The 15,649-nt window shown below is 50.0% G+C and overlaps 1 protein-coding gene across 1 annotated transcript in view; it reads right to left on the reverse strand.

Annotated features, from left to right (window-relative positions):
• The window catches only part of NRXN2 (neurexin 2), a 308,880-nt gene that overhangs the window by 11,512 nt on the left and 281,719 nt on the right, over window positions 1-15,649 (reverse strand). Inside the window, exon 19 of the mRNA XM_088659270.1 lies at window positions 12,439-12,517. Within this exon, the coding sequence (XP_088515396.1) occupies window positions 12,439-12,517 (79 nt within the window). The remainder of the gene's footprint in view (window positions 1-12,438; window positions 12,518-15,649) is intronic.

Below are 15,649 nucleotides of genomic sequence, written 5' to 3' on the forward strand. Positions count from 1 at the left end.
CAAGACTACCAGAGAACCAAAGGGAGCAGCCACGACAGAAGGAAAGCGATTAATTTTGAGTGGGTCTTTGGCTGTAGAAGGCAACCAGGCAGTCGCATACGGGAAGGGGCTACCTCCCATTGCATGTGACCCATGGGCTGCCCACATGAACTCTAGAGCTTGTAAGCAAGTTGGGTCAACAGGGGTGCTACATTGGGGCCAGGGGTAGCCAGATAAGGGGCCCACAAGTGGGGACAGGGTTGCCCTGTGGGTTGCAGGTGCTCATGCTCATTTGTGCAACAGGCGCATGCCACCACTGGTGAAACAAGGCAGCAAAAAAGCTCTGAGTGACAGAGGCAGCTGCCCTCCCCCCGAGCCACTGTCTACATAGTGTTCCTCAAAGCTAACCAGGACAGGGCTGGCTCTGGGATTTATTTGTGTGTGTGTGTGTGTGTGGAAAGATCTCACAATGCTGCTCGCCAGAGGAACCAGCCCCAAACAGAGCTTTTAAGATTGCAAAATGGGCCAGGGAAAGAACTGAGGGGTCAAGAAGACTTGGAGCCCATAACCTCTGAAGCTAAGGCAGAGTTCGGTCCCTAGCAGAGAGTCCAAGAGTGGAAAAATCTCAGCTTTCATTTTTAATTGTGGGGGAATGACACTGCAAGTGGCCAACCCTTATGTCTTCAGAGCTATTCTAGAAATCAATGTGGGCAAATGCAGTGGGGGGGTCACAGGGACCAAAGAACAGCTTCAGTGCTCCCCCCCCAAATTCCTCTCCCTGAAAGCCACTACAATTCCCTCCTCTCCTTTCCTCTCTCTCTCGTCCTCCATCTAATCACTAGAATGCTTAAATTATTTGAAAACCTTGAAAGGGAGCTAATTTGATGAAATGGTGCAGAAGTCCCTTTTGTCCATCACAGCCACAGAGCAGCTTGGCCATTTCAACATCCTTTGGTGATGAATTCTGCAGGTTGTCTGGGGTTAGGCCACTCCAGTGATGCTCTCAACAACAGGTCAAGGCTCTGTTGCTCAACGGCATAAGGCAGCTCCTTCTGCCCCAATTTAAATCAGCCCTATGTTCAGAACCAGAAATGAGGCCTGGAAACCTGTTTTGGTTTTACAGGAAGGGCCAGAGTTCAGTGGGAGGGCAGCGGCTTGCCTAGCTCAATGTCTGGCATTTCCAGGTAGGGCAGAGAGAATTCCGTCGGAAACCCTGATGAGCCACTGCCGATCAGTGCAGGTAATACTAGCAAGACGGACCAGCAGTCTGACTCATAGAATCGCAGAAGAGTTGGAAGAGACCACAGGGGCCATCCAGTCCAACCCCCTGCCAAGCAGGAAACACCATCAAAGCATTCCTGACAGATGGCCCAGTAATTATTTGTGGTGCCCCAGGGAAGGTTCCAGATCATCTCATCACGGGTACATCTTTCACATGGTTTTAAACACAGCGCTCTTCCATGGCGACGACTCTGTATAAGGCAGCTTCTTATGCCCCTATTTAAAGGCTTCCAGGATCCATATCTGGGATTTCCAGGTACGGCTGAGAAAGAGCTGTATGAGGCCCTGGAAAGAGGCTGTCAGCTGGCTTGGCAATGCTGAGATGGATGGATTTCGGTGTCAGCCAGCCTCCTCCCAGCCTGAGGTCCTTCAGATGAGCATGTGGTCTTCAGCATACAAGGCATGTGGCTCTCCTTAATTGCTCAGGGCTGTTTCGACGGAATAATTCCAGGTTTGAATGCCTGGAAATAAATCTCTCTCTCTTTCTCTGGTTTCATAAGCCTCTCTTGCAGGCAAGCATAGCCCAAAGTTCTCCAGGCAGGCTCAAGGAAAAAGGCCCTGCAGAGGCGGAGGCGGCTGAGCTGCTGCAGAGGCCGGTGTGGAGCAGCAGCGCCGAGCTGTGGATGTGATGCAGGCAGGCTGCAGGCAGAGGGGGCTCTCGCAACAGAAAGCGAGACAGACCAACGCACACACATTGCACACAGCCCAGATGAGCCCCTGGTGGGATGGGCAAGCAACGCTGTGCCCCAGAGGCGGGAGAGAGGGCTATTGAAGGCTACTAGCCAGGATAGCTCTGCTCTGCTGCCATAGTTGGAGGCAGCGATGCTTCTGAATACTAGCTGCTGGAAGCCACAGGAGAGAGGACTCTTGTGCTCAAACCCTGCCTCTGATTTGCCCTGTGAGAACAGAATGCTGGACTAGATGGGCCAGGGGCATGATCCAGCAGGCTCTTCTGATGTTCTTATGTTATATGAGAGAGATTATCAGGGGTTTTGGCTTCTGCACATGGCCTGGATCACAGATTTGGGCTTCTTCACCTGCTGTGTCTCCATCCTCTCCTTTTTTTGGTGTGTGTGTGTGTGGCAAGCAAATGAAAGGAAGCCCCACTGGGGATGGCCAAGGGACTCCCCTCTGCAGGAAGGCCAGCACCACCAGCTCCCTCCCTCCAGAGTCATTCCAAGAGAGGGAGAAATGGGCAGCAGGTCCTTTCCATCAGTTCAGCCAATAAACCACCAACTTCTGGGTCCTTGGATGCTGCCTCTTCCAGAACACTGTAAATAAGAACTGGTGCCTAAGTTTGCTTTCTCCTCTCCCGCTCCTCTTCCATCCCCATTCCTTTTCCTTTTTTGTTGTGTCTTATTAGCCTGAGGGCATGGACTGCCTTTCAGTTGTGACTATGCTGAGAGCCTTTCCTTTTCTGGTTGAAGAGAAGGACAGAAATGCTTCAAATAAACCAAAGGAAGCATCTCCTTGCTTTGTGGATGATGTGAGGGGAGCCCCAGATATGCCCTGGGGCCAGAGAAAGCTCTCCTCCTCCTCACTGTTTCTGCAAGTGGTCTCCCCGCTTAAAGAAAGTTTACAGCTCATGATGGGTGCTTGGAAGGTCTGCTCCATTTGGGGTAGGAAGTGGGGCGGAAAGCAATGCCCCCCTCCAATATATTCTGAGGGGCTGGGATGCCTGGGATCCTTGCAAGCTGGGAGGCATCCTGGTAAGGTCAAGGAAGGGGAGGCAGATGCCTGCCAGGGCAGAGGACTTGCCCCTTTGAGGGCAGCCCCTGTGGGTGAAATGAGAGTTGGCATGCAATAGATGTGCATTAAAAAAATAATATGTAAATAACAATTGCCAGCAAGGGGGGCAGTAAGAGACGGACAATAGTTTAACCCTTTGCTTCCTGCCATGGTCCTGATGGAAACTGACCCCCAGAAGCTTCTCTTTGCCTCTTCCATTGGGGTCACCAAATAGCACCTTCAGTGGGGTAGTTTTTGTCAGGACCACGGCTCGTTACCCAATTAACACCACTTCTATAGTTTGGTCCTGCATAGTGTTGCAAGACGTTGGGATGTGTGCCAATTCTGATCAGGGATGCTTCTGTCCCTCTAGTTTCGTTCAGTGGATGTGAGGCATTCTTCACATGCTTAATTTCTCATAATGTCAAGTTAGGAAGGTTCCATAGAAGAAATATAGTTAGAGCAACAATGCAATCTGTTGCACAGGATCCAGCCATTCTGCAACCTGGTGGCCCCCAGCTCCCATCCTCCTTGGCCAGGGTGATGCCAGCTGGGCTGATGGGAGTTGTAGTCCAAAAGGTCTAGAAGCAGGGGTGGCCAACTCCCAAGAGACTGCGATCTACTCACAGAGTTAAAAACTGGCAGTGATCTACCCCCTTTTTGGGGTTCAGGTCAAAGTTTTTGAGGTTTTTTTTTAGGGAGGAGGAAAGCATTGTTTTGATGGGCTTCAGGGCAAAAATGTTGAGCTTTTTTTAGGGGAGCCATAGTTGTTGAGCTTCTTTGGGGGGAGCCAGTGATCTACTACAGATGTCCAGTGATCTACCGGTAGATCACGATCTACCTGCTGGACGTGCCTCGTCTAGAGGGCATCAGGCTGCAGAAGGCCAATCTACTCTAACTGGCAGCCACTCTCTGGGGTTTCAGGGAGAGAATAACCTTTCCAATTGGTGCCAAGGATTGGAACTGTGAGAGGCAAAGCTCGTACTCCATTAGGCAAATCCATGGAGGAGGATGCTAGCCACAATGGCTATGCTCTGGCTCTACTGTTGGAGGCAGCAATGCTCCCGAATACCAGTTTAGAAGCCTCAGGAGAAGAGTGGACTCTTGTGCTTGAATCCTGCTTGTGGATTTCCCATTGCGGCATCTGGTTGGCCACTGCAAGAACAGGATGCGGGAATAGATAGCCCATTGGCGTGATCCTGCAGGCTGTTCTTATGTTCTCCGCCACTGAGCTCTTCTCTTCCTCTGAAAAGCCAAGTGTGCTCCCAGCTCTCCTGCTTCTGTACTAAGGGATGATTTAAACACAGGCAAGCATCGAGAAGGGCCTTACATAGAAGCAAGCTCAGCATCACCTATGCTAACCGACAGTGGCTCCCTGGTGTTCCAGAAGCCCAGAGATGCCACTGGGGATCAAACCTGCGGCCTTCTTGCATGCAGAGCAGGTCCTCTTCCCCCAGGTGCGAGCCAGCAACAGACACCAAGGGAGTGATATTCTGGCCTGAGATGCATTGAAATGCTTCTGGATGTTTCTGTTTAAAGAGGCAGATCTGGATAGCAGCCCCCCCCCCCCGACCAAACATTTCAGCACTAAACTGGAAATATTGGAGACCAGAGCTGCAGAACTAAAAGAGGAGCTGAGCCGTGCGCACATGCTGCATTCATTTCTCTGGGCTGCACAAACTGGCTCTTTTGAGGCGCATGGATCCGCAGGGGGTCCAGCGCATTTGCTGTGTGGCTGGCACAGCCTGTGGAATGCAAGTCTGCACCGTGACGCGTCACCAACAGCCACAGCTCTCAACCATGGCAGTACTGCAAGATGTGGAGGTAAAGGGGCTGGTGCTGACCTCCCTGCCTCTCTCTCCTACCGGTTTCTCCATGACAGGCCAGCCATTGCCCACAAACTGCAGGCCTCGGCACAAAGCCCCAGCGCCTATCAGGCGACACTCTCTCTTTCTCTCTCCTTGCCGTTGCCACCTTCTTCCTCCCTTCCTGCCTTCCGCAAGCTGCCTCCTGTCTCATCCATGACAGGGCAGCCCCTGCTTAGCTGGTGGGAATGGCAGCTTCTGATTCGAGGCGTTTTTTCCTCCTCTCGCTAATCCCAGAAGCCACCAAGTGCTAAGATCTAAGGAGATCACAGCCAGAGCTGATATTGCTGCAGGCACAAAGCAGATAGCAAGGAGAGAAGCGGGAGGGAGGGAGGCTGTGTCAGGGCTCCTCTGAAGAAAAGGACCTTCTCAGCCGCCGTGATCTTTGGGGCATGGAGGTGCGAGGAAGAGCACTTTGGCCTCCTAAGGGGGGAAACTGGGCAGTGGAACCTGCCTTTGAAGTGAGCCGGGCCTGGCACTTTCTGAGGCACCCCCAGCCCACAAGTGGCTCCACTTCACGAAGCAAGCTGGGACAGGCCCAGTGGGGTGTGTGTGTGTGTGTGTGTGTGTGTGTGTCCCTGCCTGTGAGTAATTCCTTGGGGGACTGGCTCTTGGTTGTGTCTCCCACTGCTTGGGGAATGCCTGAAGGTGCTGGTCAGGAACCAGAGGGACGAGGAGGCTCACTTCCAAGCACAGAGCTGGGGGTGGGGATGCCCAACCCAGCGGTTGAGAAGCACCTGGAAGAGACTGCCTCCAACCTCAGGTAGAACAGAAAGAGAGAGTGGATGAGAAAGTGGAGTCTCACTCCAGGCTCGTCTGCTGATGCTGCTAGATGGATGCACCCATTTCCCACTCATTCTGCTCAGATTTGAGAGTAACCCCCCCTCCCATCTATAATGACTGAGTGAAAGGGCTCACTCTTTGTGTTGCTGAAGGGACCAGATGGCAGAGCGGATCCCCTGGTGGAATGCCAAGAGCTTCTCCCTTGGTATCTGGGGAAAGTCCCCTGGCACAGGGGTGGGTGGGTCCAGGTGGGCCTGTCAGTTAGTAGGTCATCTCCTCATATTCCTACATGGCGTGCCCTGCACTGCTCATTCCCCTTCCCTATAAACATCAGAAGTGCATTAGTAGTTGTTTGACATTGGAACCGAGTCCCGTGGAAGGTGGTGGACTCTCCTGCATTGGGTTTTTTAAAGCAGAGGTTGGATGGCCATCTGTCACAGGTGCTTTAGTTGAGATTCCTGCATTGCAGGGGGTTGGATAAGATGACCAACGGGATCCCTTCTAACTCTGCAGTTCTATGATCCTAGGACTGCTGGATCCTTCCTGCTCCACGAAGACAAGGAGAAATTCAGTGACCAGGCACAGAGGATGCCTCGCCTTGCATGCCTCCCCTGCCAAGAACAGCCCTGGGGGGCCCATCTAGTCTAGCATCCTGATCTCAAAGTGGCCCACCAGATACTCATTAGGGGAAGCTCACAAGCAGGACCTGAGCACAAACGCAGCGACTTTCCTCTCCTGCAGTTTCCAGTAACTGGTATTCAGAGGCACTTAATGCTTCTGAGTGTGAAGGTAGATGAGTCATCATCCTGGCCAGTAGTCCCCAAACCATCGGCAGCCTATAATAACATTAACAATAATTTTATTATTTATACCAGGCATCCCCAAACTTCGACCCTCCAGATGTTTTGGACTACAATTCCCATCTTCCCCGACCACTGGTCCTGTTAGCTAGGGATCATGGGAGCTGTAGGCCAAAACATCTGGAGGGCCACAGTTTGGGGGATGCCTGATTTATACCCTACCCAACTGGCTGGGTTTTCCCAGCCACTCTGGGTGGCTATGGAGCCTCCCCCGACCTGTGGGTCAGTAGTGCTTTACAGAAAAGGGGGTTATGTCCCTGCTAGTTAGTCTCATTGGATGGCTGTTCTCAGCCCTACCTAGAGGTGCTGGGGACTTTGCTGGGGCTTTCTCCATGCCAAGCAGCTGCTCTGCCACTGAGTCACGGCTCCTCCCTGATTCACACCCATGGTATTGCAATATTTACCAGACGTGTGCTGTGTGAAGAAGGCAAACTGAAGACGCCCTGGGCTCATGGAGAAAGGTGATCCCTTGGAGGGGAAAAGCACTTTCTCTTGTAAAGCCATGACCCCCATGGTCGGGCTTTCCACTGTGCTGCCTTAGCTCCAGACTATCCTGTTCCCTCTCAACACCACCACTGCCTAATTCAAACCCAGTCCTGTTGTTTGGGAATGAGATGTTTGTCCTTTTGCCAGGAAACAAACTGGTCTAGAAGCCTCACACCCTCTGCCTTGGACCTCTGGGCATCTGGCTTTCCTCTGCCTTGTTCCCAGGTGTCTGGAGCTCCTTCACAATCTTATCCTCACTACAACCAAGGCAGGCCAGGCTGAGAAAGGGTGACTAATCCAAGGCCACCCAGAGAGCTTCATAGCCAAGTGGGGATTTAAACTTGGGGCCCTCCCAGCCTAACCTTGCCAAGCTCATCTGGGTGCAAGTGTGGAAGATGTGTGGCAGGACGTTTGTGTTTCTGTGCTGGCCTTTGCGGGGGCGGGGAGGTTGAGGCCCATGTCAGAACCACTTCACTTGAAGAGAGAGAAAGAGAGAACCTGTCACGGGGAGAGGCTGGCATTTGTCCAGGGTGATCTGAGCTGACAGCTGGGGCTAGCAGGACCCCCAATGCTGGGGGAACAGGGAGCAAGATCAGCCCAAGTGAATCACAGATGTCCACCGAGATCAAGACAGCAGCTGAAGGACTCGGAGAGCAGAGGCCACAACTACATCTTCAAGTCGCTAAGACTATGTGGACAAGCATATTCAGAACTACAACATGCCTTCCTCACGGTGGTAGGAAGGTGGCTCTGGCAGCATCAAGGGTTGGATCTGAAAGGGGAGAGGATATCGCATGGGGGCTTGTCCCCTGGTCTTCTGCCAGACTGCTAATGGCCACATCAGGGAAGGGCTGCAGTGCAGGGGCAGGGTGGCTGCCAGGTTCAACCTTGCTGGCATCTCCAAAAGGGGCTGGGGAAGTCTCTTGCTGGAGGCTCAAGAGCCACAGAAAAAAATGGTCCAGATTAACAGGTGGTGGGATTCAGAGGAAGCCAGCTTCCAGCAATACCTTTCTGTAGACCTTTTTTTGGGGGGGGAGGGGTAGAGGGGTGAGGACATGCTGATCAAAGCTGTGGGTTCTCAGGCTGATCAATGGGTCCACACCACAGCAGCTGCCAGGTGGCTTTCTCTTCCCCTTCAGTTAACACCTGATCTTGTGAAGGCTCCCCATTGACCTTGACCTGCTTCTCCTCCTCTGCCACCAAGCATATTCACCTCCCAAACCCCAAACTGGACCCCACCTGGGAGCAGCAGCTCTGTTTTTTTTTTTTTTTTTAAATTTTAAAAGTCATCTTTATTTCAATCCTTTAAAATACAATACATCAAAAAAACAACAACACAACAAAAAATAATAATAATAATAATCCTAAATAATAGTAATAATATCAAACTTCACAATTTACATCTACTAATAAAGCATAAGAAAAAGAAAAGAAAGAACAAAAAAGAGAACTGAATAAAAATTACTTCCAGATCACAACACATCGCTTAACTTTCCCTTTCCCTTCACTTGCGATTCCTTACTTCAAAGTAATATATGCCTCTATATTAGAAACTTTATTTTAATTACTCTTCTTATTCTCTATGTTATTTCCCAAGGCTATCTAATTTAAACAGACCATCAGTTCCGTTTTTATATCTCTTTTTTTAAAATATTCTTCCACCCTCTCCCATTCCCCTTTAGATTTTTGTTTTGGAATATTTCTGATCGCTGCTGTCATCTTCTCCATATTCATAAATTCTATTAATTTTAACTGCCACTCCTGAATTGTGGGTACTTCTTTTTTTCTCCATTTCTGAGCTACCAATAATCTAGCTGCCGCACACGCATATAAGAAAATATTTTTCCTGTCATTTGGCATATTATCTGGTAATATGCTTAATAAAAAATATTCTGGCTTCTTCCCAAAAGTGATTTTCAACATTTTTTTTAATTCATCATATATATTTCCCCAGAATTTAAATATTTCTTTGCATCCCCACCAGCAATGAAAATAGTTCCCTCCTTTGGCATCACATTTCCAACAATTATCATTTTCATTCTTATATATTATTGCTAATTTTTGTGGGGTCAGATGCCATCTATATACCAATTTGAGCATATTCTCTTTTATGCCCATACAGGCTGTGAATCTCATTGAATTTTTCCACAAATTATCCCATTGTATTTTGTAAATTGGTCTCCCCAAATCCTGGGCCCACTTTGTCATTGTCTCTTTTATTTCTTCGTCTTTTAATTCCCATTCGAGGAGAAATTTATAAATTTTTGATAATGGTTTCGTATTATTCTCCAATAACAATTCTTGTAATTTTGACTTCCCTTTCCCGAATCCTATTTGCTGATGTTTTTTAAAAAGGCTTTGTATTTGGTGGTACTGCAGCCAGCTATTGCAATACGGTTTAATCTCTTCATAAGGTCGTAACTTCCATTGCTCATCTTCTCTAATTAATAAATTCTGATACGTCAGCCATCTCTTGTTTGTACCTTTCCCTGAAGGGGGGACCCTGAACTCTTTCGCCTCCCCACTGCGGGCAATGAGCTTGGGGTAATATCACACAAATAGACATCCCTTTTGTAACAAGCTGTAGGAGTCTGTTTTCTGGGGCATTGCAGAAAGATCGCTCAAACTTCAGAAGCTTTTAGGGTTTGTGTTTGATGTTGTTCTTATCACTGCTGAGGGTTGCTCTGTTCCTCCCGCCCTACCCTGCAGGAGTGGGGAGATTATCTCTTTCTCTTTTACACTGAGAGGTGTGATTTAGCTGTGATTCCTACACTCTGCAAACAGAAAAAATATGCAAACTTGGCTGACCTGCAGAACTCCCTGTTATTTTGCATATATGACTGGGGTTATATTTATTCATGCCATAAAATTTATACACCACTTGATGGTAAAAAATACCTCAAAGCAGTTTACATAAAGTCTTGTTCTTTGGCATATTTTGTTCTGGTTTCTCAATGGTCATGGGGAGGGGCCAGGAGCTGCTTAAGACAGGGAAGCCCCCTCTCACACACTTCTAAGCATATCTTTACAGCCACAAGGCTAGGAACTTGCTTTGCAAAACAGCAGCTGGCAGCAAAGATTCTCACAAAGCTAAGGAAGACACCAAGAACCATCCTTCTTCGCTTCACCAGAATCGTGGCATACCCACAACCCTGCTGCTCAGTTCCATCAAGCTCTATGAGCAAGAAAACATTCACCCCCCCCCCACCTCTCCCAATGGCTTGATGCTGTAGACAAAGCAGATGCCACAAGGGGAGCTTAAAGGTGCAGAAGCCCAGAAGCCGCAGCCCCAGTGGGGGGATGCTGGAAGAAAGGTCTATTCAGCCACCCCCAACCTGGGGCCCTCCAGGTATTTTGGGCTACACCTTTCCACCAGCCAACTCCCACCAACTCTGCTGGGCTCGGGGTAGTGGACGTTTTGGTAGAAAACTTCCAGAGGGCTCCAGGTTGTGGAAGCACGGGCCAGTTCAAATTGCATTAAGTTCTATGCATGTTATATTGTTTTATCATTGTGATGTAAACCACTTTGGGAGATTGCAAACCCGAAAGCAGTTTTGGAATGCTTACAACAAATACATATATACAAATATGTCCCCGGCCACATTTTGGGGGGGTGGGGGGTGGTCCAAACAGAGTGCTGGATATGCCTGTCACCTAACTGCTGCTCTGCCCTGCACCCCAATCACAGCTCGCCATGGTTTGCACCACCACCACCACCAGCAGCAGCAGCAGCAGCAGCAGCAGCAGCAGCTGGGGCATCATTTGGATGGTATGTGTGTCGAGGATGGCTTTGTCTATCTGTCCACACATGGTGTGTTTTTTTGGGAGGGACACACAGGTGCAGTGATGTCATGTGTGTGTGTGTGTGTGTGTGTGTGGGGTCTGCTTCCATTGTGGATTAGTCCAGACAAGGCAAGGTGTGGGAGCCTCCAACTGAGCACCAAGAACAATCTCTGACCCAAATCCGATGTGCAAAGTAAAGGCGCCTTACCCCAAACCCGCCCACCTGTCCATCTGGTTTGGCCAGGAGCTCTCCAGGGCTTCAGGCAGGAATCTTTCCCCAGCTCTACCTGGGGATGCTGAAGACTCAACCTGGAAACCCTTGTGTGCAAAAGATGAGCTACAGCCCCTGCTTCTGGTAGCAGGCAGGCAGGCAGGTCCTTTTCAAGGTTTTGCTTTTGGAAGTTTTGGCACAGCAGTCCAAAAGAGGCATGCCAGGGGACAAGCCCAATTGCCATTGGTGGGTGGGTGTAAAGCCCGTATTTTTAGCACCTGAGCAGGACTTGGCGACCATGGCTGGGTTTTTACACTGTTCCTGACTGAATGTTTTAAACAGTGTTGCAAGGGTAGAGTTCAGTGGTCCATTTTGAATCTCACCTCTGACGTGAAACTAAGTAGGTGGCCACAGACAAGCTGCTCCCTCTCAACCCCAGTGCTTCCCCCCTGTAACAATATTGTGCTTTCTTGTAAATGTCATATACGTGAAGCTCCATTCCTTGGCCCTTCTGTCTGCAACCGGAGAATAAGACTGCCCTTCTTTCCAAGGCAGTGGTAAGTACAAGGTGTGTAAGGTGCAGTCACTCTGAGCAAACTCAGTTGGTGCTGAGTGCCAACAGGAAGGGGAGCTAAAGCAAGGCCACTGAGGAAGCAGGAAGCAGGCACTGTTATGCCTTGGGGACCCTTCCCCTCCCCCCCCCGCCACAGATTTGCACAAGTACAGAAGGTATTTTTTTAAAAAAAACACTCAGGGGGCAAATTCCCTCCTCTCAACAAGTTGAATGAGGACTGAGCACTCCTACTTTAATTTGCAGGTACTTGGGGGAGGGGCTCCACAAGTGCAAAATTCTCTTCCTGGGGAAAGTCTGTCAATCACTCTCCATTTTTAGGTGGCGGTTGAAAAGGCCTTTTACGACTGATAGTTTCTCTTCTTCTCCTTATTTCGGGGAGAGTTTTTAAACGCTGCTGTGTATTCTCAGTGCTTGGCTTGACTTTTAATTTTGTATTCTACCGTTTTTAAGTGGGTATGGAAAATTACCTTGGAAATCAGGGTATAAAGACACAAACACTGGTATTTTGAGGATGCTGAGTGCCTCTCTTGCGCAATGCCGCCGTGGAAGCACAGAAGCACCCAGCTCTAAGGAGGCTCCCATGTGCAGAGCAGAGTATGGAGTAGGCAGTGTGTGTGTGTGTGTGTGAGAGAGAGAGAGAGAGAGAGAGAGAGAGAGAGAGAGAGAAAGAAAGAGAGAGAAAGAGAAAGAGAAAGAGAGACAAGAGATTGGATGATGTCTTGCTACCGTGTTGTGTTGGTTTTGGCAAGCCAGTTGCACAAGGACCCCTGGACCGATCCCCGTGTCGTGAGGGCACTACCTGTGCATGGTGCACGAGAACCTGTGCGCTCCCCTCCCCCTCCTGGCTGTGGGTGTGCCCCGGGGCTGAGAGGATGGAAAAGGACCCACCAGTACTAGGCTCGCACTCCTCCAGGTCTTCGTCGTCGCTGGGGCACTCGGCCGAAGCCACCAAGAGGTCGTCTGTGTTCTGCAGAGAGAGGAAGGCGAGAGGTAGGGGGGGGTCAGTGGAGGAAAGGCCTTCCCGTCGCAACCACTCCCAGTGGAGCACCCCCTTCCCCTCATTGCCACCTCTGGTTCCTGCTTCAGGAATATCTGGGTGCAATTGCCAGGCGCGCCTGCTGCCACTCATCTCATCCTTACAGGTTTGGAAATGCCTCCATGTGGTCTGCACTCCAGGGACAGCCACAGATCAGGGACTGAGCTCCTGTTTTGCAGACAGGTTTAACACCGTGATTGCAAGATGAACTGACACAGCAGAAGGCAGCTTCTGTATGTGGTTTTCTGGGATGAGAGAAGGGGGTGTTTGTGGGGTCCACGCCAGCCTGGAGTGGCAGAGGGTGTCTAACTGAAAATCCCAGTTGTGCCACTGGTTGCACTCACCCCCAACTTCCCTACCTCCCAGGGCTATGTGGAGGGCCACACAGGAGAGCTCCTTTGAGGAAGGGGAGGACATAAATTTCAGGAGAGGGGCCTCCTTGCTCCCCCCCCCAACCTCCACCATCAATATTCCAGAGCCAGCGCCACCATCCGTATCAACCTCCTAGTGTCAGAATTAGCATAACAAAGGCTTGGACAGGAACCTGGGGCACAGAATCAATCAGCAGGACCCTGTTCTTACAGGGGAATATAAATGAGGCGCTTTTGGAGACAAACGATGGCAGGAGAGACGCCCCTGCCTCTTCGCCTCCCCCTGCCCTAGCACTCGCCTGCTGCCAAGAGGTGCGGGGAAGCAGCAGAAATCTATTCCCGCTTCTGCACTCCTTCGCTGCCACACGGGGCCTTGCCTTACAGGCAGCTGGAGGAGGGAGGGCTTGGTCTTGCGGGAGGCTTCCTTTGCTATAACCCCCACCACAACTCCATTCTGCTGCATCCAGGTCTTAAGCTCAATTGTGGCTCACCTGAACCAAGCCCGGTCTCCACCCTGGATCACACAGAATAACAGGAATAAAGACGTGGCTATAAGCATGCGCAGAGTGCTTTCCTTTCACTACCGTGTCACCAACCCCCACATACCAAGGTTTCCAACCAGAGGATGCTGATGGTATCCAGGCAGCCCTGAGTACCTTGCCCTGGGCTTTTTTTCAGAAGGTGGGAGTCTTGGAAGGGTATGCCAGAATCCCAGGGGTGTGGAGCCCAACTGTGGTCAGTGGGGGTGAAAAATGCACTCTGAACGTGCTCCATTTTCCCAGGGAAAGTTCTTTTTTATCATTTCTCTTTTCAAAGTCCTTGAGATCTGATGCTATCTTTATTTATTTATTATTATTTATTTATACCCCGCCCATCTGGCTGGGTATCCCCCGCCACTCTGGGCGGCTTCCAACAAATACCAAAATACATTAAAATATCACAGATTAAAAGTTTCCCTAAACAGGGCTGCCTTCAGATGTCCTCTAAAAGTCTGGTAGTTGTTTTTCTCTTTGACGTCTGGTGGGAGGGCGTTCCACAGGGCGGGTGCCACTACCGAGAAGGCCCTCTGCCTGGTTCCCTGTAACTTTGCTTCTCGTAGTGAGGGAACCACCAGAAGGCCCTCGGCGCTGGATCTCAGTGTCCGGGCTGAACAATGGGGGTGGAGATGCTCCTTCAGGTATATAGGACCGAGGCCGTTTAGGGCTTTAAAGGTCAGCACCAACACTTTGAATTGTGCTCGGAAACGTACTGGGAGCCAATGTAGGTCTCTTAGGACCAGTGTTATGTGGTCTCCACGCTCAGGCTTACCCCCCCTCAACTCCACATGAGGTGCCCATCTCCAAGCTGAATTCCTCACTGCCTGAAACTGAGCAGTCATTGGGGGGTATGGGAGGCCAGGACTGCCCCCTTGGCATGCTACGTTCCCTCTCTTGCGAATATGTCTGGAAATTGGTGCCTTAAAAAAAAAAAGGGGGCAAATCCTGCTGTTGGGAACCCAGATTCTGTTCCTGGAATAAGTGAAATGCAGCAGGCCAGAAATGGATGTTTTCTCACGAGGGGATAAACCCCTTTATCAGGCAAACTCGTGATGAAGATGCTTACTGGAAGCCAGGCAGTTGCACAGCATGGGGAAAGGGGGAAGAGACAAATGACCAGGCCCACCAGGGTCCTTGGCCTGCTCCCTCCCTCCACCCACTCATCTGGCTGGCTGTTGTGCCAAGTGGCCAACGGGGATGACAGAGGGTGGCTGGAGTATCGTGGAGGGCCCTTGGGAAGCGAAGAAGTGCTCTCACTGGAGAGGCCCTTGAGGAGGATGGCTAGGAGAGAGAGAGAGAGAGAGAGAGAGAGAGAGAGAGAGAGAGAGAGAGAGAGAGAGAGAGAGAGAGAGAGAGAGCAGATCACCAGAGCATTTGGGGCTGCCCTGTTCTTCCCAGGAGATGCTCTGGAAGAAGAGCAGAGAGACTTGTAAGCAGCAGAGGAAGCTGGTTTGGGAGAAGTGAGCCTTTTTTGCGGTAGGGGGATGGTAGACCTCTGGGGGGCCCCTCCTAGCCTCCTCATGCTACCCAGCCATTGCTATGAGTGGACCTTGTTTCTATGCTCTTAAGAGATATTGTGCTTTTTCTGCTGACATCCTGCCATGTTCCATCTACTCAGGTGAGCGCAACATCGCTGCATCAGAGCAGAGGGGACGATTCGCCCGAACAGCCATTTGTAAACAATTTCAAATTGGTCCTTAAAAATAAAAAAAAATCAATTACGCTAAAGAGCTTATTTATTTAAGTGATTACTTTCAGGATTGTGATAGCACCTATTCATTTACATTTTGCAGTGCAAATGTTTAAATTTTAAAAAATCCGCCCAAAAAGTGTTTTAGTGCTCATCAGAAGCTGGATTAAAAATAAAACAAAAGGATAAAATGCTGCTGACCAGGAAGGTAGTAGTCAAGGTGTGCTGAGTGGAGGAAGGTTCAAAAGCAACGCTTTTTGGAAAAGGGAGAAAAGGAGTGCAAAGGAGATCTACATTTACAAAAATAGAAACTGCTCCTCCATTCCCCAACATCATTGCCAAAAAAGATCTGCTTTCTTTGTGGTCTGAAAGAAGATGGAAGGAGATGGAAAAAGACAGGAGGAGGATTCTGTGACAGAGTAATGTAGCCCCTCTGGGGTCCCTGAGACATTCTCCCCCTGGAAAA

Source organism: Zootoca vivipara, chromosome 16 (assembly GCF_965207765.1).
Source record: "Zootoca vivipara chromosome 16, rZooViv2.hap1.1, whole genome shotgun sequence".
In the NCBI taxonomy this organism is placed as follows: domain Eukaryota; kingdom Metazoa; phylum Chordata; class Lepidosauria; order Squamata; family Lacertidae; genus Zootoca; species Zootoca vivipara.